General features: G+C 44.0%; 1 protein-coding gene across 2 annotated transcripts in view; it reads right to left on the bottom strand.

Annotated features, from left to right (window-relative positions):
* Window positions 1–25,498, bottom strand: part of RFX4 (regulatory factor X4) — a 267,277-nt gene that overhangs the window by 114,238 nt on the left and 127,541 nt on the right. For both annotated transcript variants that reach the window (XM_086939196.1, XM_086939205.1), the window contains exons 6-9: window positions 12,763–12,976; window positions 10,008–10,085; window positions 5,575–5,738; window positions 3,247–3,347 (exon numbers count right to left, since the gene is read on the bottom strand). In XM_086939196.1, the coding sequence (XP_086795322.1) occupies window positions 3,247–3,347; window positions 5,575–5,738; window positions 10,008–10,085; window positions 12,763–12,976 (557 nt within the window). The remainder of the gene's footprint in view (window positions 1–3,246; window positions 3,348–5,574; window positions 5,739–10,007; window positions 10,086–12,762; window positions 12,977–25,498) is intronic.

Below are 25,498 nucleotides of genomic sequence, written 5' to 3'. Positions count from 1 at the left end.
ATGACATCCATAAGCGGCCGCATATACACATTAAATAGTATTGGGCTGATAGATGACCCCTGCAGTACCTCATGCCTGTTGTTAGTAAAGTGTGACTGGAAGGGAGGAAGGGCAATGGCCTGCCGTCTATCTGCCAAATAAGACTGGAACCAGCTCAGAGCCGTATTAGTCACCCCCACCTCCTCCAGTCTCGACAGCAGTGTGACGTGGTTTCCCGTGTCGAACGCGGCGGACAGGTCTAACAAGATCAAAGTCGCGGAGTGTCCCTTGTCCGCTCGCATCCAAAGATTGTCCAACACGGTAACCAGTGCTGTCTCAGTCCCATGTCCTGGTCTGAAACCAAACTGTTCATCCCCCAGCTTATTATTGCCTTCCAGGAAGCCTGAGAGTGTGCGGCTTACCAGGCGCTCCACTATCTTCACTGGATATGGCAATGAGGATATTGGCCTGTAGTTCTTAAGACAGTTGGGATCCAGTGAAGGTTTTTTCAAGAGGGGCGAGACCACCGCCATCTTCCAGCAGGGAGGCACCACTCCACTGCTAAGTGATTGATTACATAGCTGGTGAAGCAGTGGAAAGACCTCTGAACCAAGCTCTTTCCAGAGTTTTTGGGGGATTGGGTCCAGTGGTGAACCAGAGGAGATCCCCATGGCCACCTCAATAAACTCTACTTCCGAAGGCAGTTCCCAATGGTCAAGGGTTACTTCCTGCCTCCGTGACTCAGCCACTGTATCCCTGATTGCACATAGACTAGTATTCGTAATTCAACACTTTCAGTTGTGACCAAAGGGATATCAGGTTTAAGGCCTTCAACGATCCTCTCTATCTTTTCCTGAAAGAATGCTGCCAATCCATTACAAAGCTCTTATGAGGGCACAATCTTATTACTTGTGCACTCAGGGTTGGTCAGCTCTTTCAGTATGTTGAAGACACATTTGGTACTTTTGGAGGACTTGAGAATAAGGTCTGCATAATATGCGGCCTTAGTCGTGACTACAGCTTTTTGTACTCAGCTAGATGTTCCCTCCATCTGATTTTAGCCTCACTGGCGTAAAGACTTCGCCATTGCCTTTCGGCATGCTTACATTCCAGCTTAAGCATCCTCAATTTGTTAGTATACCATGGGGCAGATGGTTTACCCCGCAGCCTAATGTTCTTCAGAGGAGCAAACTGATCAACCAGGAGGGTTAAGTGATCGCAGAAAACAGAATAGATCTCAGTGACCGACTTCTCAGGGTCGAAAAGAGACTCTAGCTGAAGTGGTCGAGCTGAATTGGCCCTCCTTAGAAAGGCCTTCCAGTCCCTGCCTAGGACATGCCTATCCTCGCTAGATGTGTTTCTGGTCCTTGTAGCATGGGTAACTCTAAATTCGACCAAATGGTGATCTGACCAGCCCACTGGTAGTACTCTATCCATTTTTATTGAGTTTTCGCCAGCAAATACCAGATCTAACACATGCCCCTGTATATGGGTCACTTCTTGGACCCATTGTAGAAGGTTCAGGTTGGCACAGGATTGGATGAGGTTAAAATAGGCGGTGTCCATCCTCCCGTTGGGCCACAGATTGAAATTGCCCAGTATCAACAATCTATCATGAGTAAGGGCCATGTTACTAATCACGTCAGCAAACTGTTGCTGTTGTTGCACCGTGACAGTACCCGGCGGTCTGTATTAGACCATACCATTCAGGATGTGCCCAGATGAGTCTTTCAAAGAGAACCCTAAAGTTTATATATGAGCAACCTCATCAATATCTAGAGGGGTGATATCCCAGGAGTCTTTAAAAATGACCCCTGTCCAGTCACCTCTACCACTCTGCCTTGGCTTGTGAAATGCTTTAAACCCTACTGGGCAGGCTAGCCCTAGCTCGAGCTCCGTCCCTGTCCATGTTTATGTCATGAACAGAGCATCGAGTTTATGTGAGTTAAACAGGAGTTGGATCTCTGTGGCGTGTTTGGAGAGGGACCTTACATTAAGGAGACCACACTTCATTACCCCCCCTGCATATGAGATGTGCAAATTTGTCCCCTCTAAGAGATTCAAAACTAATGTGCTAACACCGTTTATCTGCTTGCCTATGTCGCACAGCTGTTCCCTAGTATAACTATGTCTGGGAATCTCTCCATCTGTACGGTGAAATCCGGCATAGTGACTGGCGCTAGGCGCGGCTGGAGCGCTGACGGGCGCAGACGGGCTTGCCTTTGGTGTGCCTTCAGCGCCCGCTGCGCGCGTCCACTGCGCGCGTCCACTGCGCGGCCAGGCGTTCATCCTGTTTAAATGCCTATCGTCGTCGGAAGTGATGGAGGCAGGGGGAGGAGCCGCGTCCCTCCACTACAATCGGTCACTAAGAGACCGTGGTGGACCGGGGACCGGCTCTGAAGTGCCACCAGCAACGCATGTTAAAACAAAGAAGGAAAGTTCCCCCCAAATTGAATTCCCATCAAAAGTAAGTAAAAATTAAAAATGCCAAATGCTGCACAAACAATCGTGGTGGTGCGCGCTACAGCCGCCTAGCGATCTGCTTACTGTCTATGCGCCGCCAGCCTTCCACCCTGCTTAAATGCCTATCGTCGTTGGAAGTGACGGAGGCAGGGGGAGGAGCCGCGTCCCTCCACTACAATCGGTCAATAAGAGACCGTGGTGGACTGGGGACCGGCTATGAAGTGCCACTAGCAACGCAGGTTAAAACAAAGAAGGAAAGTTCCCCCCAAATTGAATTCCCATCAAAAGTAAGTAGATATGGTGTGCTGACATGGACCTTGCAATGGTTGCGGAGAGATCTGTTTTTGTATACAGGGGTTGTCCAAAAAGGGAGGAAAAGTGTGGGGTAGCTGGAACTCCTATAGGGGTGGAATCTGCGAGCCACCGCTCCCGGAAGACTGTGATTCAGATGGGAGCGACTGAGTGCCTGGTATATCAGAAGAATGGGCTACCACGCAATGCAAGGGAGGGTTTGTGGACCAAAATACCCTGAAGGAGGGCCCTTACATTTGGAGGAGTAAATGTATATATATGCGCTCTTGTGATCTGTATTTATGTCATGCAAACATCAATGTACGAATTTTGCTTAAATCTGTCAAATAAAAAGTTTTCTAAAACAAAAAACTGTGTACAAAAAAAAAAAAGTAAGTAGATATCAGGTATTATTATAGCACATGAAAAACACGCAGAGAAGGAATTCATTATATGATTCTCCTTTACACAAGTCACTCCCAGATTCCTAAATAAACACGTTTCAATACTTACGCTCAAATTTGATGTTGCGTAAATTTTCTGGCAGGTTGTGGAGAGCCACTTTTAGCCACTCATCTAATTGTTTTGCGAATTTCCGAATCACTTGTGTTAAGCTGAAAAGAAGGGAAATTGTTCACATCATCTTTGTTTCCATGCCAATGTGGAATTCCTTGCAGAATTTCAATCATTCCTTCAGAGACTTTACAAGAACCAGTAATGCAAAATGATATGACTTTTATTTTGATATTAAAATTACATTTCTACATCGGGCCTACCACACCAGAGCCACCCTGTATAAAATAGGTAGAACACCACACCCATACTGCCTTCGGGGATGCGGGGAGGAGGGTACCTTTTACCATACCATATGGCACTGTCCAAAGATTCAAGAGTACTGGGCAAAAGTGATGAGGACGATTTCACAATCAACGGAGGTGTCATTAACTTCAGAATCCAGGAGATGCCTATTAAATGTGTGGGAGCCCAATGACCTTACACACCCTGGGCAGGATTGGGCTACGCTGGGGATAATGGTTGCTAAACGAAACATTGCACAGACGCATCAAGGGTGGCAGAAAGGACGGTATCTATCAATCGTGGTTGTCCCCAAAAATGGTGCAAGATTTGGGGGCCTGAAATGCGTTCAGGGGTCATATATGTGAGCCACTGGAGGAGCAAGCTGATTAAGGTTTGGGAAATGATTTCTAGGGAGGGCACCGTTTGCAACTTGTGGGGGTTCTGTTTATGAATACGATGTTATAATTACCAACGTAACAATGTACTGGGACTGTAATCTTGCTAGAATTAATGGATATGGAAAAATGTTGCCTTGTTGATGTGGCTTATAATAAAAAGAAATTAAAAAAAAATTACATTTCTGCTCAGACGAGTACATGGTAAAGTCAAGCAGGGCCAACATAGATCAACTCATACAGTAATCATCTACTGTAAATACTGCTAAATTCGAGCACAAAAAGGCATTCTCTATGCTTTTACATGATACGACAAGTCCATATCTTTTTCTATTGTTACTCCATAATGGGTCATACAATATATATTGTTCATTTTTCCTTTTTTCTCTTTTACTAGGAATGTATGTTATTATTTTTTCAATTTCTTACATTTTATTTCCTATAACTACGGTTTCTTATTACTTGTATTTTTTATTACTGTGACATTTAATCATTTTACTACTTAATATGTATTTCTATTGAATAATTCAATAAAATATTTCAACACAAAACAAAAAGGCATGAGAGTCTTGGGTTCCAGGCTGCCTCAGGGCGTTCCAATGTGTTGGACTGGCTAGAGGAACTGTTTGGCATTATGTAGTTCCTAACATTTTGTTATGCATGGTATCTGCTGGTCACAGTACGGGTAGGCGAAAACGTGCAATTGTTCTACATTCGATAGTATTAAGCACATTTCTGCCTAAAATCTGTGTACGAGTTATGCCCTTGGGTATAAACGTCGGGAGAGAGAGACCCTAAATTAATTGCTCGGTTGTCTGCGTGACATTTACTAATATTTTTTACTTGATCCTGACCCCCGTTTGCACAGATTACGTGAAAAGCATAAGTGTAAGAATAAAGAAAAATATGTGAAATACATGAAACTCATGAATTGGAATTTATGAAAGACTACGCTTGTGTAATAAAACGAAAACGTGGCTACGTCACACTTTTTCAGCATGTGACCTCGCTTATTTTTTATACACCTGCACGATGGTGTTCAAAGAAACGCGACCACATGCAAAGGTACCTGGCATTATAAGGTGCAATTTTATCAAGAGCCTGCACAAAAATAACCATGCATTACAGTGTTCCAGAAGTACAATGCCATCAATATTTAACCCAGTGCTTAACTGATGCCGGTGTTTTCCGTTGCTTAGCACCGGCACTTTCTTATGACGGTCTACCACATGGTGGCGATATCTTTTTATTTTTGAGCAGATCTCATGCACAACAAATTTAATAAACTTAAAAAACATCAAGGCAATGGTCTGTGCCGTATTTACACGGCTTGGTACCTGCATTAGTCAATATGTTACACGTATATTGTGTTATGCTTATTATTTGGCACTGGCAGGAATAGTGGGCAGTGCCAACCACAGCCAACCACAGTCTCCTGGGAAATACCTTAGGTCCTGGCACTTACATTTCTACAAATTAAGTACTGATTATCCACTCTTTAAAATGCCCCAATTCAAGATGGTTGGCATTCATACCAAAAACATGTGGATGGCACAGAAGCGTTTGATGATGATGATGACACTCAAATTGAAAACACACGTAAAAGATTTAAAATGTATTTGGGGATTCGGACAGAATTTAAACTCACCTGTCCGGTAACGCTTGCAGCACAGTGGGCATCAGAACTCCTGAAATTGCTTTGTATAATATTGAGTCACAAACACCTACTATGTTCACTACAGTGGAAGAACCCAGGACAGGAAGCATGTGGGGTGGCATTCCTTGCCAAAAGTGCAAAAGAAAACTCTGAACCTACAATAGAAAAAAAATACCTAACTGTTTTAAACAGGTATACAATAGAGAGCATGCAGGGTTGGTATTATGGCGTCTTTTGCACTAGCAAAGGGAATGAGATAATGCATGAGGGGAGAATTCAACAGTAGAAAATTACACAGAGTGTGAGACTGAAGGTTGGGATTCTGAGAGGTAATATTAGTACAATGGTGTCAAATAGCTACATTCTTTGATGTAAATGTGTCCTGTGTGGATATTCTGAAAATGTGGCATGGCTCTATTCCTCGTACATCAATGGCAGGCACCCCTGCATTAGGGAATATTTTATGAGAAAATGGGACATGGTGCATGAAACCTCATTCTAGCAAAAGCGTTAGAGAGGAAAATAGTAAATGTACTACATTTAAAACAAGCATTGGCAAAGTAATTACGTCTTGCCTTTTGCATTATTAATCCTTTTTGCTGATGCTGTTCAGCATCTGCAAGAGCAAAAAATATATGTTTGATTCTGAAAAGCATCGGCAAGTAAAAAATGGTGGTTTCTTACGCACACATGTGTGATGCATGCGTACATATGTGTCATGATGCTACAATAGCATCACAGTCACCACTTATGCATGCATTGGCCCTGCATGTGGCATCATGTGGCAACAACTTTTGTTTTTATTTACCGTTCCAAGATGGCGGTAATCCATCTTTGAACAGTAAATAAAAAAAACATAATTTTTCTGGAAAAGAGCAGCCAGGCAGAAAATCACAGCTGCTGTGCCCGTCCCAAATGTTTCTTTTAAAGGAGACACAGATAGGTTGAGTGGGCATAGGGTGGGGAGAGCAGTGGCATCTGTGGGGGAGCAATATAGAAGTTGTGGCAGGGAAAATGCTAATTGAAGCTATGATGAAGAAAAAAAATAAAAAAAGTGAGAAACCTGAGTGGGATAGACGGGGAGGGGGAGCGCATGTGGGTGCAGGAATTGGGGGCACAAGAGAAGCAACATACAAGCTGGGAGAAGAAGGAAGGAGCAGCATAGAGTGCACGGGATTTCATTACGGAAGCTGCACACAAGGGAGAGAGCAATAAAACACATTCCTGTACACGGAGCGCTCAAAGAAAGAAGTTCCCTGGACGCAGGTAGTAGGCTACAATGGGCTTTGCTTTGGATCAGTTCATTGCTTACCAATGGTTGGTTTTCTGTCAATTTCATGTAATTGCTTCGGATTCAGAGGTTTTGTTTCCTCCTCTCATCTTTGTCTCTCTTTTGAAGCATGGTCTCCTTGGCATCCTCTTGATTTGTCTCTCTCCCTCTCTCTCGTGGGCTCCCTCTAAATGTCTCCTCATGCTCCGTGTGTCTCCCTGGTGTCCTTCGTGTCCAGTGCTATGTGCTGCTCTCTCCCTCATGTGCTTCTCCACCCACTCCCTATGTTGTCACCCTTGTGTGCTGCTCGCTCTCTCGAGTGCTTCTCCACACACCCATGTTCTTCTCTTGCCAATCCACTATGTGCTTCTCCCCCACGTTGCTCCCTCCACGTCCTACATATTGTTCTCTCCTTTGTGAGCTGCTTTTCTCCTCCTCTCTCCTTTGCCTCCCCAAACCTGCGGTCCTTTATATTTTTATTTTGTGCCTTCGCGCAAAACAATCATGTTTTATTTACTGATCCAAGTAGCATCCACCATCTTGAATCTGTAAAAAAAAAAACGAAGAAAATGGCTCCTCTGCCATTCAGTTGATGCACATGTGATGTGATGCATCCGCATGCTAGTGGAATAATGCAATCGGTCACCTCATTGTGCCTTTTTAGGTCTCGCCTGGCGTTAGCAGCGCGATTGTGTTGCTCTCGCCACGCGAGTGCCTTTTGCTATCGATACATTTTCCAAACTCATTTAAAAGCCCGCCCCTTTTTCCAATTGGCACAGGTCATTATTTATGTTAAACGAAGGCTGTGACTGACTTGTCCACTTTTAGGACGGCCCATGTGGACAGGCCGTCGCCATCTTTGTTTCAGGCATAGAGAACACTGCCATGCGCTCGTGAAGTCAGCCCTCTCTTCCTTGCCACCCCGTGCCTCTCTGATCCCTGGCACAGCACACACTGCCATGCGCTCGTTAAATCAGCCCTCCCAGGACTGGCAGCCCCATGCACCACGGCACCAAGACGCCCAGCAGCGAGCCCGCCTTCATGGGCACATGGCAGCCTGGTGAGGCCAACCTGCTCTTCAGGATGGCCCAGCAGAAAAGGGGGGCTGCGCTGCTCGTCGTGGAGGGAGGGTTGGGGTCTCCGTGGGTCTCTGCTCGTGAAGCGCCGCACTGCCCTGCCTGTTGCGCATCTGGTGTACTCACTTGATGGTAATGTGCGGGTGTTATGACATTGCTTGTATTATTTTGCTGGGGCCCTTATTTGATAATGTGTGTATATTATGGTGTGTGCATAATGGGGTAATCTGCGTATTTTTGGGGTGTTGTGTGCATGCTGGAACGCTGTTGAATAGTATGATGGGTGTGCATGTTATGGTAGTGTTTGCTTGTTACAGTGTGGTGTGCACTCAGCATTTCACGTCGTGTATACTCAGTACTGGGAGTTTACTCAGTAAATGGGATCGCCAAATCTGGGTCCAGAGACGCATGCACCCCCTAACCGCAAACATACACCGGCTCTGCCAGGGCAGTTATTTCGGGTAAACACCACTTTGGCACCATGTATTGGATTACATTGATCCGGAGAAGGAGGTGTTATTTAGACATCACTGTCTTGGCTGATAGATGGGCGCAGCAGCTGCCCCATGAGCCGTGTTTTACCTTCAGTCATTCCTTCTTTCCCTTTTTCTCCTTCTCTGAACTTTCGATTTTCTCTACAAAAGTTTTTCTCCTTGATTGTTGATCGCTCCAATCAGCTTCTTCCTTTATTATGTCTCTCCTATACTCCCAACTCCTTGATTTTGTCTTTATAAATCGGTTCCCATTTCCGTGTTGGTGAGAAACGTGTGCGTCAGTCAGTGAGTGAATAAGTTAGGTAACTAGGTTAGTCTGGAGGGAGAGAAATATAGAATGTTGAGTTGGACTGGAGACATGAGGGCCGGCATTAGGGTGGGCAGCTCTGCCAAAAAGTGGTACATTACATATGTGCTCCAGACCCCGCAGGAGGTGCAAGCCCCCCATCTAGGGCCGCATTAGGTGTGAGGCGCACATTCGATACCTGGGAAAACTCCTGTTGTGTCGTAGATTTGAATTCCGACGATTATTACCAGGTGCAGTCAGCATCGAACGCCTGCTACTTTCCTAGGGGTCAGTTGCGGTTAATTACGTCAGGTCTAAGCTGCCAACATGTACCAGGGGAGCCGTCAGAGTAATTACTGAGACGTGTGTAACTTGGTACGGTTGGCACGGATTACTACATGCTGTGCTGCGTTTTTAGGAGAAAACACAGAATAGAAGGTATTTACTGGACACAATATATATCTCGCAGCGCAGTGTCGGGATGTACAATATCTGTTAAATACCTCAATCCCAACTGGGGCATTTGTAATTGGGGCATTAGTGTGACAGGGGTAACATGTGTGAGGAGAGCCCTCTGTCTGACTGAGTTCACTCCATAAAAAGCCCACGTGGCAAGGTGCACCTATCTGGGGGCAAGCACAGGGCAGCGGTCTTCAGAGGGTAGATTTCTGGTGCCTACGTTTGGAGGTCTTATTCTGCAAGCAGTGACAGGCACGGGTGGAGAAAGCTGCCTATTGCAGAACGGGGTGGGTCAGATTTGCCACTGCAGCCTGGCCAGAAATGGGAATGTACCCATGTTGAGGGCTGCAAAGTCTGTCAGGCAACCTCCAAACCAAGACAATTGTACGTTAGAACTGTTTAAATGCGTGTTTAATTATCTATAGCACCCAGAAGCCCTGTAGCTGGTGTCGCTGCAAAAAATAAACGAGCATTAAAAATGCAATAGGTCTCGCCTTCAATTAAGTTAAAGCCATTTGCTTTGCTATACAATACCATTAGCAAAACAAATGACTTTAACTTAATAAAAGGCGAGACCTATATGCCATTTCATTGCTTGTTTTCTCATTTTTCCCACCAATGTTACACAGTACTGGGGGAAAGCATTTTGCTTTTCCCCCTCAAAGCTCTACAGCAACACGAAAAGGAATTTGCAAAGCCAATTGGAACTAGAGGCTCGACTTGCTAGCGTTGCCAATGCCTGTTTTGTGAAGGTTGTCCTTTAACCTTCAGCACAACTATTCAGAAATATTTAGGACAGGTATTTCCTATATTTCCCAAGTACTTTCAAGACAACTTACCTCATCGAAGTTGGCTCTGATTACAGTGTCCAGTATCCTCTGGCAGTGCGTTCTGTACATCATAATAAAAGTAGAAACCTGTGAAGGAACAGGTGGTTAACTTTTAATAAGATAAAGTGTATGTATCCATGCAAGAGTATAAGTGTAGAATTTCTAGAGAAACTAAAACTGCACAAGCAGAAGCATGCCTTCACAAACAGGGACGTGTTATGGATTTTGGAGGGCCTGGGACAAAAGTATTGTGGGGGCCCCTGCTAGGAAAACTTTGAATTTATTTATTTTTTATTTCAAAATATTTTTTATTGAAAGTAAATTTTCCATATACAAAAGCAAAACATTCATAATACTTGTACTGTTCTTGCAATGTTGCGGCCTGGCGGGGCCTAAGAGAGAGAAGAAAGGAAGAGAGAAAGAAAAAGGAGGGGGGGGGCGAAAACTTTGAATTTATAATCCAATTTCAGCTCTTTCATGCCCTCTTCGGCCAGTTCACAGACAGTGCAAAGGCATACCAGTCCAAATTCTAAAAGAAACTTTTTTATGGATATTGCATGAAACACAAGCAACGTTTCTTTGAATAGTGTCTGCGATAGACTCTCAGACATCAGCCACATTAAAAATAAATTAACTAAAGGAAAACAGTATTTATAACAATCTGTTTAAGAATTATTCAAGTTAATTAGGGCAAGACTCTGCAGAACAGAGCTGGCTCTATCAGTGGGTCCCTAAACGGCCGGGGCCCTGGGCCAAATCCCACTTTGCCCATGTCGTTAAACGTCTCTGTTCACAAACGTAGTAACACTTCAACTTTAATGTTGTTTATTATGCCATTATACCTTTGTCTGATTTTTTTAACATTTAATTCACTTTTATTTGTTTTAAAAAAAAAAATCATGGTGCAACTTTTTTAGATGTATTATTAGCTTTTGGTCACTGTTGACATACTTTAAAGATATTTATTTTCTGTATTTAATGTCTGAGATTTATATTTAAAAGAGAAAAAATAGGGGCTCTTGCCTATTTTCCAATTTTCCCACTTTGACATATAAATTCCAGTCATGCAGTTAAAATACTGACTGGGTGGCAATCCTGGATCTTCACCATAATTGGTTAACATCCAGCGGCAGATCGTTGAATTTCCCAAGCAGAATTCTTCCATAGATCAGCTCAGCTCAGCAGTACCAGGTGGCACTGAAATGTATTGAACCAAAGCAGCATTCCCAATATCTGTTTGTGAAGCACTAAACTTCACAATTTGATAGAGGGGGCAACAAAGCAATGGCAATAAACATAAGGAAGGCAAAAGCCAAGGTCACACATCTGTGTGCTGTAGGTTGCACGTCCGGTATTATTTTATTTTTATTTATTTATTTCGGATTTATACCGCGCATGGCTGCCTCAGCAACGAGGCGTCCCAGCGCAACCAGAAACCAGAAGATGAGAGCCTGACGGTGTGGCAGGGTGTTTAAGCAGCAATAGGGAAAAGCCAGGTCATTAAGGCCTTACGAAATGCCAGATGGTTCGGCATGGCTCTAATAGTACCCGGGAGCGAGTTCCACAGTTTCGCTGCCAAACAGCGGAACGACCGCCCCCCCAGCCCTCGCTCTCCAAACTCGAGGAATGCAGACCAGCGCTGAGTCGGCCGATCTCCGCATACGCCCAGTCACATATGGCTCCAGCAAGTGTGATAGCCCCAATGGAGCCTGGTGAGTCAAGATCTTATGAGATAAGCACAGCGCCTTGAACTGAATGCACTGTTCAACAGGTAACCAGAGGAGTTTAGGGAGCACATGTGCCACTGAGCAAGATCTAGGCAGTGCAACCAGAATCCAGTATATGGCAATATTCTGGGTTGCAGACACACATGCCTGCACCTCCGCCTCCTGCACCAGGTGTAGCAGGCTGAGTCAGTGCTGTGTGGCATTTCCTCGGGCACGGAGTCAAACCTTGCTGGTTGTAGTGTCATAAGGGGAATGAGTCAGAAGGCTAGGGCAAATACGAGGGTCATACTCCACCCCCTGGCATCCGCTGCCCATACAGGTAAGAGCAGGGGACGGGGCGGTGATTTCGACGGACGATGACGAGGGAAAATTAAATAAATAATTAATTTCCCCTCGTCGTCTGTCGAAATCCCCCTCCCCCCCTGACCCTCCCTGCCCCACTGTCCTAAAGCTCTTCCCAGCAGGGGCCGCGGCTGCTCCCTGGTTTTGTAAGATCTCTCTTGGTACTACTTTATGAGGAAGGTTACATGAAGGTTAACTCTGTTGCATTGTTCATGGTAATTAGTCTGCCACCATTTTTTCCTCCTAGCTTCTGAGGTAACACTGACAATGAAATGCTAGTGCAACATGAACTTTCTATTGTAATGCATTCATGAATGATTGTCCTGGAAAAAACTGAGCCGATGTGGGCCAATTCAAACGCAGTATTTTGGTATTGCACAGCTGCCTGTTTTACAATATGTATTATTGTATCTTTTTCAGCAACTGGTAAAGCGAGAAGCCATCCAAGACCATATCTTCCTTGGGGCCTTTTCAAAACAGCAAGCCCTGGATTTTCATTTTACGGGGCTATAATTCAATAATCATATGAATAAATCACCACGGGTTTGATGAAATAATTTACTTATTCTAAAAAAATATTGTGCATGTATCTTTGCTCCAAATGTTTATATTTACATAATCGTTTATAATATTTTTCTGAAATAGGAACAGAAGGGATTTGCGATTTGAGGAGTAAGTTCAAAATATGTGTTTACCTTCTCCTCTGGCAGGCTGGCAGGCAGATTTAGATCTTTGACATTTGGAAATTCTGGCAGTAGCGTCCCGAGCTTGGAACGGGGTGAATACGCCACTGTCTGCTTGGTGACTTCTTTTTTCCCTGTTTCATTGACCCAGGCTGCTCCTTTCTTGGAGTACATCACGTCGTAGTACTGGGAGCTTTCCTTCACCGCAATCCCGTAATAATGGTACCTGCACGTGGAGAGTGGGGTTAGTCCAACGTAACAGAGATCCAGGGAGTACTTCTACATGATCTCACTCTTGGGCAAATCTGACATTTTTGTGCCACTTCCAAATACTTAATATATAACAAATGAATGTACTTGTGCCAAGCAGTGATATATCATATTGAAATAAGTAGCTTGAAAAGGTATAGTTGGCATTCGTCAGGTCTAGGGCTGAACTGGCTTTAGTGGAGGGGCCAGGGATGTGGGACAACCAATGCAAGACCTATTGGCTTTTTCAGTGTTTGTTTCACATGCATGGTTCATTCCACTGTGGGTACTCTTTTTTCATACTTGTATTACACATATGGTACTACTTTCTCTTTGACCCCAAACCCCCCACTATTATTCATGTTCATGTACATTGCAACATTTTACATTAAAAACAAGGAAATTAAAAAATCAAGCTGCTGCCTTAAACTGCTAGGTTCTGGCATGTTTCCAGGCTTCGACATGCCTCCTTCTGCCGTGCTCTGATCAGCAGAAGGAGCATCGTCGCCTGGTCTCTGAGATACCTGAGAAGCTAGTACACTGGCGGCTAGGGTGGGGAAAGCTGCAGTTAATGGGGACATTCAGCCACAGCCGTGCAGGTAAGAGCAGTGGGGCCGGTTGGGGGGATTTTGACGAACGATGACGAGAAAAAAATAATTATTTATTTAATTTTCCTTCGTCATCGTCTGTCGAAATCCTCTCCTCCCGCCCACCCCTTCTCCCCCCCCACACCCCAACACTGGCACCACCGCTCTTACCTGCACGGGCCGCGGGTGGGGACAATGCTGCCTCAAAGCCCCTCCCTTGATTTTGCAAATAAGATTAAGCAGCACTTGAGGAACATAGAGGGCCAAATGACTCAATTTGCTGAGAATTGTGGGGAATTGGAACAGCGAGTCTCAAATTGTGAGGAGAAGTTAGAAATTACCTCCTCTCAGAAATTGAGGCTCAAGAAAGAGGTTAGGCTTCTCTTGGACAAACAGGAACAACTGGAAAACCATTAGAGACGATCAAAAGTAAGAATTGTCGGGGTGCCAGTAGGAAAGGATGACCATATGGGCACAATTGCATTTGTTGAATCGTTGATTTAATCTGTTCTCCCTGAATCTACCCCAGATCTGACGATAATGCATTTGCACAGGGTGCCTTCTCATATTCCACGTAATACTAAACACTTTCGTACTATTTTGGTAAATTTGCTGATCATAGGGTTAAAGAAAAGGTTCTGGCCAAAGTTCCCAAGGAAAAGACTTCCTCAATGCAAAATGAATTTACGTTTAGAATTTTTACAGATAGGACGATTGATACGGAACCTCAGCGAAGAGAGTTCAAGAATATGATTGCTTCATTAGAGGCTCTTGGGGCCCGAGTGTCCCTGATTCAAAAGGCTAAACTTAAAGTTTGGTCTAAAGGATATTTTCATGTCATTTTACAGATAGCGAACGTTACGATCATTTCTTACAAAGTTAAAGCGGGGTGGAGGTAAATTGATTTGTAGGTTTTTTTTTTGGTATGTCTGTTGTATTGACTATGTTTGCAATTAGGTGCATTTGATTCACAAGCTATAGTAGAGAGAACATTTCAGGACGGGGTTCGTTGGACTTGGGAAGAAACAATACTCCATTGTAATGCTATTTGCCTACAGGCAGCATCTTCGGGTGGGGGAGAAGACAGAGCTTCCACCATAGCAGAAGGGGGCGGTATGGAGAGTCGGTGGAAGGCAGAGGTTTCAGGGGATGCATGAAGAAAAAGGAGTTACACTGCTGGAATTCCACTGTAGGTTTATTGGAGAACAGTGTTACACACATATTTCTAAGATACTTTAAATGAAGACCAGAGGGGAAAGCCCAATAATGGTGCAAAAGGCACACTAGGCAGGAGAAGGTGCTGACTCGAGTTTTGCTGTAATAGCTGACAGTAACACACTTTAAAAGATATCTTTGGTGCAATGAGTTTTATCTATGCATGTTAAGCATGTATGAAATGTTTTTTTAGGCTCATGTTTCTTTCACTTTGAAAATTGCACTTGACACTGCACTTTAAGATATGTGTAGGTAAGTTTGCATTTCATGAAGTAGTATTTAAGGTTGTTTGCGTATTGAAAGTGGAGTATGTGTGTGCAAAGATGCAAAGTGCGCTGCCTCTAGGACTAAATGGAGGAAGCTTGTAGATATGAAGCTATTACTGGTTGTATTAGCAGCGTGGATAGTCCTTTTTGTTTCTAATGGATGAAATGGTGAGGGTGTTTTCGTTTGATGTGAATAGATTAAAGAACGCTAGGAAACAGCCGTCAGTTGAAACTTGGATTAAAAAATCAAAAACCCACAGTGATTTTTTTGCAAAAAACTATTCCCCTAAATAGCTTTGATAAGTGTTAGATGTTTAAAACATGGCTGGTGCTAAAAACCACAGCCCAAAGCAATATAGCTGTTTTACTGGTGCCTACTCCCCACCGTCACCATGGTCCTGATGAAGACCCCCCCACACAATGCACAAAATTGGCTGTTCCGTCTAGAGGGTCGAAACGTCGACACTTTATTTTTTTGTAAGACATATATGACAGAGAATGTACATCTGTAATTATGTTATGATTTGACATTTAATGCATTTGGCAGGGAACTGTTGGGATAGTTGGCTATTAAATAACTGGTGTATATATGTATATATATATGCGCACTAATGTCCTTTTTCACAATCCTTCCCATGCACTTATCACCTCACCCCTCTGTGCACCTGTTTTCTAAAAATATCCATTTAGGATTTGTTTTGTACTTTATAAATTGATTAATTTCAATGTTGTGATGAAATAAAATCACATCTATTGGTGGAAAGACTGTATGGAGGTACCTGACTTTGATTAGATACAATTGATTAATTTTTGCATTGATTTATCTGTTTTAATTGCTCTCCACTGGGACATTATCTCATTGTACCAAAAACATTTCTTCAGCAGGTGCAGCCCATAGAGTAGTGATTTATATCAACAAGAATGTCAGAGCAAGGATTCATAGATGACAGTCAGATACAGAAGGACAATGGAGATGGGTAGACTGCACGATTAATTCACAGTGCCTAACACTTGTTAACTTGACAACCCAGCCCCCGCTGATGAATTGTTTCAGTCATAAGCAATAGTTGATGGAAGACTGATCATAGGGGGAATTTCAGCTTTTTATAACATTTAGGTCTTGATGCTTCCTCTCTGAAACGTAGAATTACAAAATTGTTGGGGGAATATCAGAGAAATTATGGTTTCGTTGATCGCTGGAGAGCAGCTTATCCAATTAAAAGTGAACAAACTTGTTTTTCAGCAAAACATAAATTGGTGACCCATATTGATTTTCTTTTTTCCACAGTGGGGTTTAAGCATCTGAATATGCTGCCTTATGAATTTTCAGACCATTCAGCTGTGGAACTCAAAATCTTTTCCAAGGATAAGGGTTCAATAAATTAGAGATGTGGTCTTTATTAAGGTTATTTGGAAGACAAGAACTGGATTGAGGCTTGTAAAATAGAGATTGAGAGTTGCTTTTAATTGAATACGTGTCCTGCCTCAATTAATATGGTATGGGACGCTATGAAAGCATCTTTGCAAGCATTTGTTACTGCCAGAGATATAGTTTGGCTTAAAGTTAAATGCCAGCTATAGGTTAATTCAACTGACACTCCTACACCAAACGCACTATACTAGGACATTACTGTGTAAGATTGGGAGGGCGGGGATGCCCTGTGCCTTCGGAAATGTGGTCCAGAAGGCACATTCATCCATACCTGGTGGCACTGACCGCATATACACCACTTTTAGGAACGGTTCATCAGATTCCTGGAGGGAGTGGTAGAGGACACTATAGAAGCAAGCAATATCTGGACTGCCGTACTGGGTATATGGCCACCCTCTTACCTCACTAAATACCAAAACTACTGGTGAACCATGGGTTTTTAGTGACCAAGCGGGTTATTGTCAGAAGTGTTGTGAGACGACCCCCATCTTTCTGGCAGTGGAAGGAAGGGATGGACTGCTGCAAAATCATAGAACGAAAGGTATACAAAATCAGAGTTTGCAAGAAGTAGTTTGAGAAGATCTGGGGCACGTGGGATTTGGAGGTATAAGACCTGCTGGTTTGCAATGGAAATTGTGAATGAAATGATGGCATAGGTGGATGAGACGCAGGGAAGGTGGGCAGGGTCGGGTGCATTAAACTTGGCATATCCTGATGAAGGGATACCCTGTAATGTATCAGTGTGATATTCAAATGTTGTGATTGCTTTGGACAACTGCAAATACATTTTGGGACAAAAAAATCGGAAATGGATGCTTTAAGAGTCGAATCTATGGCTTGCGGGATGGCCAAAGGTCATTGCGGCAGATGTACTGTCCACCAACCAATTATACTGGCTTTCCCATCTGAAAATTCCTTTTTTGTGCTCACAGTAGTTTTATGTCTTAACCTTGTTGGCTGTATTAATCAAAAAACTTGATTTCGCTTTAATTCTTACTGTTAGGGACTGGACCTGTTTAAGGATTTTTATTCATTATCACACATATCCTAATAATGTGTTTAAATTGCATAAATATTCCACTGAGGGATGGAAATGAAATGTATTGTCACCCTCTTTCCAAACATTACATATTCCATCACTACACTAGAGCACCGTTGTTATGAGAGATGTTGGTCCTTCCTAAATTAACAAAATTGTATCTTTTTTGTTTTAGAGTTCATCCTTTTGCCTTTCTTAAAATAACTCCAAGCAGAGGGGGGCAGGGTTGGCAATGCTGCCCTGCCCCCTCTCTACTTTTGAGTTTGCCTGGCAACCTGCCAGCTGTTCGGTGTGAACAGAAACTGCTGGTTCGAAACTCCATGCAAACCACAATGGATCAGACGTCACAGACAATTCAATACAAGTCTTTTCTCTGCAAACACTTCTTTAAATTAAAATCAGTGGGTATCTGTCTCTAGAATGGACTGTGAAATGCAAAGAAAAAGCATCCGCTCTGAGAATCTCCCTTGCTCGAGATGTGATGGGGTGGGCGAGGCAATGACACAACTACCACAAAATCCCCATGGGATGAAGCGGGGATCCTCAATACTGGCATGGAAATAAGCAAGTAAACACATATTTAATTGTGCCAAAGCATCCGTGCTTAATGCCAGGTCTTTAAATTGGCCGGGTCTCAAGGGGTCTGAGCACCGGCAGTTTTTTTAAGGGGGCCTCGAAACGGGTCTCTATCGGGCTCTGTTTTGAGCCCTGGCACAGACGGTCCGGTTTTTTCCCGGACTGCAGTGACAGCAGTTTGTTGTCACTGCAGTCCGGAAAAAAGTGCCAGGGCGCAAAACAGCCCGAGACAGCAAGCACATCGATATACCCTGCACACAAGTGGAGAAGTTACGGCATGACGTCATGCCAGGTGAGTGTTGTGGGAGAAGGGAAATCCTTTAAAGAGTCATTTTCTTTCTGGATTTTAGCAACATTGTGGTGGTGTCACCACCGGGGCTTTAAGTTGAAGCTTTTTTAATATTATATGTAACAAGCCATAGTTGCAGTTAATTTATCTTATACAACTAATAACCATTGACAAAGCCAATAGTCCTTACTTGTTGTAGGTATGATGTACTTGTTGCATCACATATCTGGATGCAATGACAGAAACAGCAAAATACAAGTCGGGCGGCAAACTATGCTAAACACAGATTTTTAGCGCAAGTGTTTTAAAGCCACGCCCCTAATTACACTGGCCACGACCCTTTGAGAGACCCCCCAGGTTTTTCATCCCACTTAAAGCCCTACTCAATGCAGTAGCTCGCACAAGTGTAGTGGACAATTAGCTGAAAGGCTGAGCAACAGCTTTACAAACAAGCATTTGGAAGGCAATAGGTCTCGCATTTGTTAAAGTTAGAGCTGTCTGTGTTGAAAATGACAATGTTTTTTACTTATGTTTGTTTATTTGGCTAGGAGTAATTATGTTTACATAGCACTATTGCCATTGGTATAAAAAAGCAAAAGTAAAGAACATTGTAATTTTTAACGCAAACAGCTCTAACTTTAACAAATGTGAGACCTATTGCATTGCAAATGCTTGTTATACGAAGTAGGGGAACTGCTTTTCTAAAATGAAAAAAGTATGGGCTCACCGTGCCCCTCAGACACCCCCCGCACCCCCCAAAACACACTTCGACCACTGATCTGTTTGGTGTTTTGTGCAAAGTATGCCATGCATATTGATCATAGAGTGGAAATCATTTTGATCACAGCAGGAATTTTGCAATTATCCTATCACGCTCCTATCAAACACAGCATGGCATTCGTACTGATCATATCAATGGGTAAATACCAACAGCACAGGGCTCTTTGTGATCCTTGCAAAGCATTGTAACCATCAGGGCGGAGAGCAGTATTGAGCCATTCTTGTGGTGCAAAGCACAACATTTCGAAATTGCCCTAGATTGTTGCATGAATTTTTATATTATCATATCACACAGTTTATTTATTTATTTTGAAAGTTTTATATAGCGCGAAAAAGATCTTTGCAGATATCAGAGCGCTTTACAATGCAGGGGAATACCAACAAGAGAATGAAAAGCAGGTCATTAAGGAGTAAAGTAGCAACGATTCAACAATAAAGCAAATATTACAGATAAATGTGTGCAAAGATAGTCAGGTAAGCCAATAGTACAGGTAAAACACATAGACATAGGAATCGAACAGCATAATACAGATCGGTGCAGAATCTTTACATCTCAACATTAATAGTTTATTTGGCCATGAGAATAGCTTTTACTTCTTTCTTAAAAAGTGGGAAGGAGGAGATGAGACTGGTTTCAGGAGGGAGTGAGTTCCAGATCCTGGGTGCCATTCCTGAGAAAGAGCGTTTATAGGTTTTTTCCTTCCGGAATCTTCGAGGTTTTAGCAGAAGATTGTTTGAGCCTCTAGTGTTTCTGGAGCCGCCCGAGATAGACAGCTTCTGAGTGAGGTATCCGGGGGAGCTCAGGTGTACAGCCTTGTATGTCATGCAGGCTATTTTCAGATGTATTCTGGCTTCAAACGGCAGCCAGTTCAAGGATTTCAAGTCAGGGGAGATATGTGAGTGTTTTTTTGACCCCGTGATGAGTCTCGCTGCAGCGTTTAGAGAAGCTCTTAAGGGTGCAGTAGTCGTTAGCGGGAGACCGCAGAGGGCGATGCTGCCGTATTCAATTCGCGGGATTACTAGTGCTTGTACTGCAGTTTGGAAGTCTTTGGCTGGCAGGAAGGGTTTAAGTTTCCTCAGGGTGTTGATTTGGAAGTTCGCTCCTTTAGTAGCCTTGCTGATATGATGCTGCATGTTGAGATTGGAGTCGAGAGTTATGCCTAGAGATTTGCAGATATCAGAGCGCTTTACAATGTAAGTGCATCATACTTTTTAAATGGTCCAAAGGACACTCCAGGTTGAATTAAGTGCTCATGGAAGGCGCTTGCACTGAAAATTATTACCTTCAATGGCAAACCTCTGATACCATTACATTCTCCTCAAAGGTAATGAAGAATTACGTAACATCAAAGTTAACAGTACCTTTGCCTCGGTGTCAAGTCTATTTATCACAGCATGCGATAATTACTCATGACGGAATTCATATGAAGCGCAGCGCTCTATTCTGATTGACTCCTCTGTGGGTCATCACTGGCTGTAGCTGTTTATCTTATTGGTCCGAGAGGAGGGCTCTCATGGAGAACAGATGGCATGTTATACTCATGTCAGTGACGTCATTATGAATATAGAACATTCTTATGCGGCATAGCATGGAACTATTCTAGTTCATAGTAGGGATATTTGATTGATCAGAGCAATGGCACTCCTACTGATCACAGTATGGTATTGTTATCGATTATGAAATGATAATATTATTAATATAAGTCTTGGTTTTTTATAACCTTACTTAGCATGTCATTTTTTCTTGTGATGGCAGGAAACTCTTTTTGGCCACAATAGTGCATTTCTTATTAGTCATAGCATGGAATCCCCACTGGTGACGACACAATTTCAATTCATTAAATGTTTCATATTGTTTAGCACGACATTGTGTGCAGCACACGATTGCTATTGATTACGGAATCGATGTGTTAATGCTCACACTATTCGCGTCAACTGAATTTTTAGTCAGTGCAACACTGAACACCGATAACAGCGCTTCATTCCGTTGACCATAATGTGGCAACATTTCTGATCAAGTGGCCATACAATAAAACCCTATAGATCATACCTGACATTCTTATTATTCACAGCGTGTTTTTTTTCATGAGAGTTTGGCACTGTCGTGGTTCTTAGCATTAGGTTTTCTTTTATGATAGCATCAAATGTCATGAGTTGTAGGATCGAGCTATTTGTAATTACAGGATCCACGCTGAGCTAATCTCATTATTGGAGTTTTATTGACTAGTGTCAAATCCTTGCTAATCATTGCTTTGAATTACCATTGAGCAGAAGGATGAATTGTTTATTCATAGATTGCAATTTTTATTGACAATTGGATGGAATGTTAATTGCATGAAATTGATGCTGACCACAGAGTTGTTAATCGGTCATAGCATAGCATTCTTCCTGATAATGACGTGGGCGCCTATGGGTCCATTGTTGTTGGTAGTGGCTGCACGGGCAGAGCACACCACCACGCTCCTACTGTGCATGCAGCTGCAATACTACTGATCACAGCATGGCCTTCTTATCGATTAGGGTGTGGCATGTTATCAATCACAGTCTGGCAATCTTGTGAAGGAAAGTGGGCTCTACTTACAGGTATACTGTGAAGGGGCTCAGCCCGCCAGGTACTGCCAAGAGCCCTTGCTCTGAACAGTCCGTCCAGATGCGCATCCCCGTCCTCCTCGCAGCAGCATCCCGGGGGGCACCCGGGGGCATGGCGCCAGTGTCCTGCTCCATTGAGGGGCTCCTGATAGCACCAACTGCAGCAAGCACGGGCCAGAGCAGGGCAGTGCAGTCCATGATGGTGAGAGGTGTGTGCCTGCCTGTTGTCCTAAGGTGCAGAGTTCAACGCGAGGCACAGGAGGGAGCACAGTGTGAGGCCAGGAGGAAGCATAGAGTGGACATGAGGGCGTCGAAAAGAGAGCACGAAGGAGCACATCCTGAGGCTGGATAGAGCACTGCCCAAGAAAGACGGGAGGAGAGTCTCAAACAGGAAGCTGCAGCGTGGGCAGAAGGATTATTATTAACAGCAGATAGAGGGACCACTGCCTGGACTGCAGCACGTGCCAAGGCAAGAGTGAGCACTGCTCAGGATGGGCGGAGGAGAAAGCACAGACCAGGACAGACTAGAGTAGTCCCAGATTGCAGGGAAACCTGAGGAGGGCTTCACTCTGAGGGAGAAGAGACCAGCATAGGAGTGAGTAGAGACAAACTCGAGAGATCAAGTCAGAGGTGTGTGCATGTCAAGTCGGTCTTAGAGGCCCCCAGTCTATTAAACAGAGCCTGTAAAATGGCTAAGTTTGTTAGGGACAGATGCCGTCTTGGGTCTGCTCTCACCCTCTCCTTCCCCCAGCTGATATATTTATTTATCCGGATGAGAGATGAGCAGAGATGGCTGACGTTCCCGACAAGAAACAAACTTGCGAGTGGTGCGCGCGCCACTGCGAGCCATGGCCTATTGGTGTCTATTACGCACACCAAGCGCATAAAAGAAACCAATAGGCCAAGGGAGGAGCTATGCGCGCGCTTCGGGCCAATTGCGTGCAGTCTTTTACAATAAGACGCACGCAAAGGCCAATGGGGGAGCTCAAAAGGAAACGCACACGCACGAGCGTGTGCGATTCCTAAGCCAGCTCACATTCCCCGTTTTTCACATACAAAATGTCTCACGCAGTGCCCGCTAGACGCAAGACCTAAAAAGTCGACCTAACATAACATTTTTTTGGTCTAATACTTTGTCATCTGTAAAACCAGGAAACCTGAATTCCATTTCCAGCTCCCCAACTTTTGTGTCCCAGGGCTAAAGCTTCCTCGACTCTGCCCATCTCCGGATCGGTCCACTTACCCACCAAAGATTGAGAATAGCAGAAACTGAAAGGATGCCCATATTAAACACTGTAGCAATAAAGGAACAGGCGCACTCCCATATCTCATCCACATTCCTAACTGCACCCCCTGCTGCTGTACTGAAGAATTTTAACAGTGGTATTGTGACGTGACAATTGGCACAGTCTTATTTATTTATTTATTTATTTATTTAACACGTTTAAACCTTTATTTAAAGTTTCACAGGGATGTGAATGACAAAAAGGTGAAATTAATGCAGGAACATAATAAAGTAAATATAGTAAAACAATAAAGGCATAATCAAACGATAGCAGTGCAAAAGTATATTGAGTATTGACAATAACAATAGTGCAGCAAAACATATCCAAGAAATATGAACAGAAATGACAAATATCAAAGTAAATTCTGAAGAGGGAGTACCATGATATCTCAATATTGATTTATATCAAAGACACCCTGCCGATCGGAAATCACTCCAATGACACAATTACGTATATTAATATAATGCCAACAAAAATATAATAACAGCTAAATAGAGATGCAAACTCTGGCACCGTACTGCCCCAATGCAGAGTCTGGAGGGGCTCAACCCACCCCGGTCGGGGTGATGCCGGATTGTGTCAGTGCCTCCTGGGCCGTTCGAACCCGGGAGATGTAGGCTCAATAGGGTTCCCATATATCAACAGGTCTGGAGGTGGGGGGGAGTAAAGTGTTGAACTCCTCGCAGTTAGTATTACAAAATGCTAAACTGTTTAACCATGATCGGAGAGTGGGGACCCTCCTACTACCCCAGAGCAGTGCTATTTCCCTCTTGGCCAACATGAAGCCAAGTGCTGCCAATTTACGAACGTTTCTGGAGAAATTTGCAACATATCCCAGCAGTGCAATCTCAGGAGCAGGCAGGAGAGGTATAGAGAGTATATCCCCCAATACAGAGTGAACGTCTAACTAGTATTGATGTATCTTGGGGCAAGTCCATGTAAAATGTGCGAAGTCTGCAAAAGGGGAAAGGCATTTCCGGCAGTGGTGAGGCCGGGAGTCGTCTATTCTATGCGCACGCGCTGGGGTAAAATACATCCGCCGAAGAAATTTAAACTGTAACAACTTATGCCGACTATTCAAGGAGACATCCGTTGTGGCCTTACAACAATATGTCCATTGCTCATCGGAAATAGGACCGCCCAGGTCTGCTTCCCATTCGGCCTCGAGTTTTAAGTCATCACTAGGCTTAAGTGCAACGCATTGTTTATATAACTTGGAAATCAGGTGCGTGTTGCATGGGCTCTGTATCACCAATGTAAGAGGGGGGACCTCCTCGGGGGCTAAAGGGAAGGAAGGGAAGCAGGCCCTCAATGCTGATCGAAGCCAGGTGAGAATAAATGTGTCCATAAAGAAGCGGTCAGAGAATCGGGCTTCCTCTGTCACAGAGAATACGTGACCATCGGGGAAAAGATCTCCGAGGGTGCCGATGGCAAATTTCTGCAAGGTGCGTTCTACCAACTTCTCCTCTGTAATGGGAAGAAGGGAGGCATTGGGAAGGGGCAATACCGAAGAGTAAAGCACATCTAGTCCTAAAAGTTTACGCAATTTAACCCAGGCCCAGCATGTGGTGGATACGGTTTGTATGTCGCGCGGGTCTCGAGGGAATCCTGTGGGGAGAAGTGTAAGAAGCTGTCTAGGGAGAACCAGATCTGCCTCTGGACGTAAGTATGGAATTCCTGCGTCCGGGTGGAATCATGAATAGGCATAGGCACATTGGGCAAGTAAATAATACAAGTAGAAGTCCGGAACACCCAGCTCACCCCTGTCAGTCGGCATGGTCAAGACTTTCCAGCTGACACGGGGAGTGCGGTCACCCCAAACCAAGCGGAGCAGAAGGGAGCGTAGTTGTTTGAAGAAGGCATTGGTTAGAGGAACTGGTATGGTATTAAAGTAGTATACAAAACGTGGGAGCACCACCATATTAATAATTGCAACTCTCCCGGCCATGGAGAGGGGTAAACTAATCCAGCGGCTAATCTGTGTTTCCAGCATAGAGACTGCAGCACCATAATTGAGGCGTATCATCAATGCAGTGTCTAGATGAATATGTATTCCTAAATATTTAACGGAATCGTAGCACCATTCTAGCGGAAATTCAAAAGACCAGGGAGTAGTGCTGGCAGTAAGTGGAAAAATGACCGATTTGTGCCAGTTAATATTTAGGCCTGAGAATGCTCCGAAACGTATAATTTCCCGTATTAATGGGGATAGATTGCAGTGGGGGTGCCTGACGCATAGTATCATGTCATCTGCGTACATGGACATCAATAAAGGGCCAGTTCGAAACTGTAACCCGCGCTGGAGGTGGTTCTCCTGGAAATGTCGGACCAATGGATCGAGAGCTAAAATAAACAAAAGCGGGGAAAGGGGGCAACCCTGTCTTGTACCCCGTGATAGAGGGAAGGGATCGAACAATACACCTTTGAGTCGCAGCCGTGC

The sequence above is a fragment of the Lissotriton vulgaris genome, chromosome 1_1 (genome assembly GCF_964263255.1).
Source record: "Lissotriton vulgaris chromosome 1_1, aLisVul1.2, whole genome shotgun sequence".
NCBI classification, from domain to species: Eukaryota; Metazoa; Chordata; class Amphibia; order Caudata; family Salamandridae; genus Lissotriton; species Lissotriton vulgaris.
Note: the sequence above shows the minus strand (reverse complement) of the source record. Positions and strands in the feature narration are given on the sequence as shown.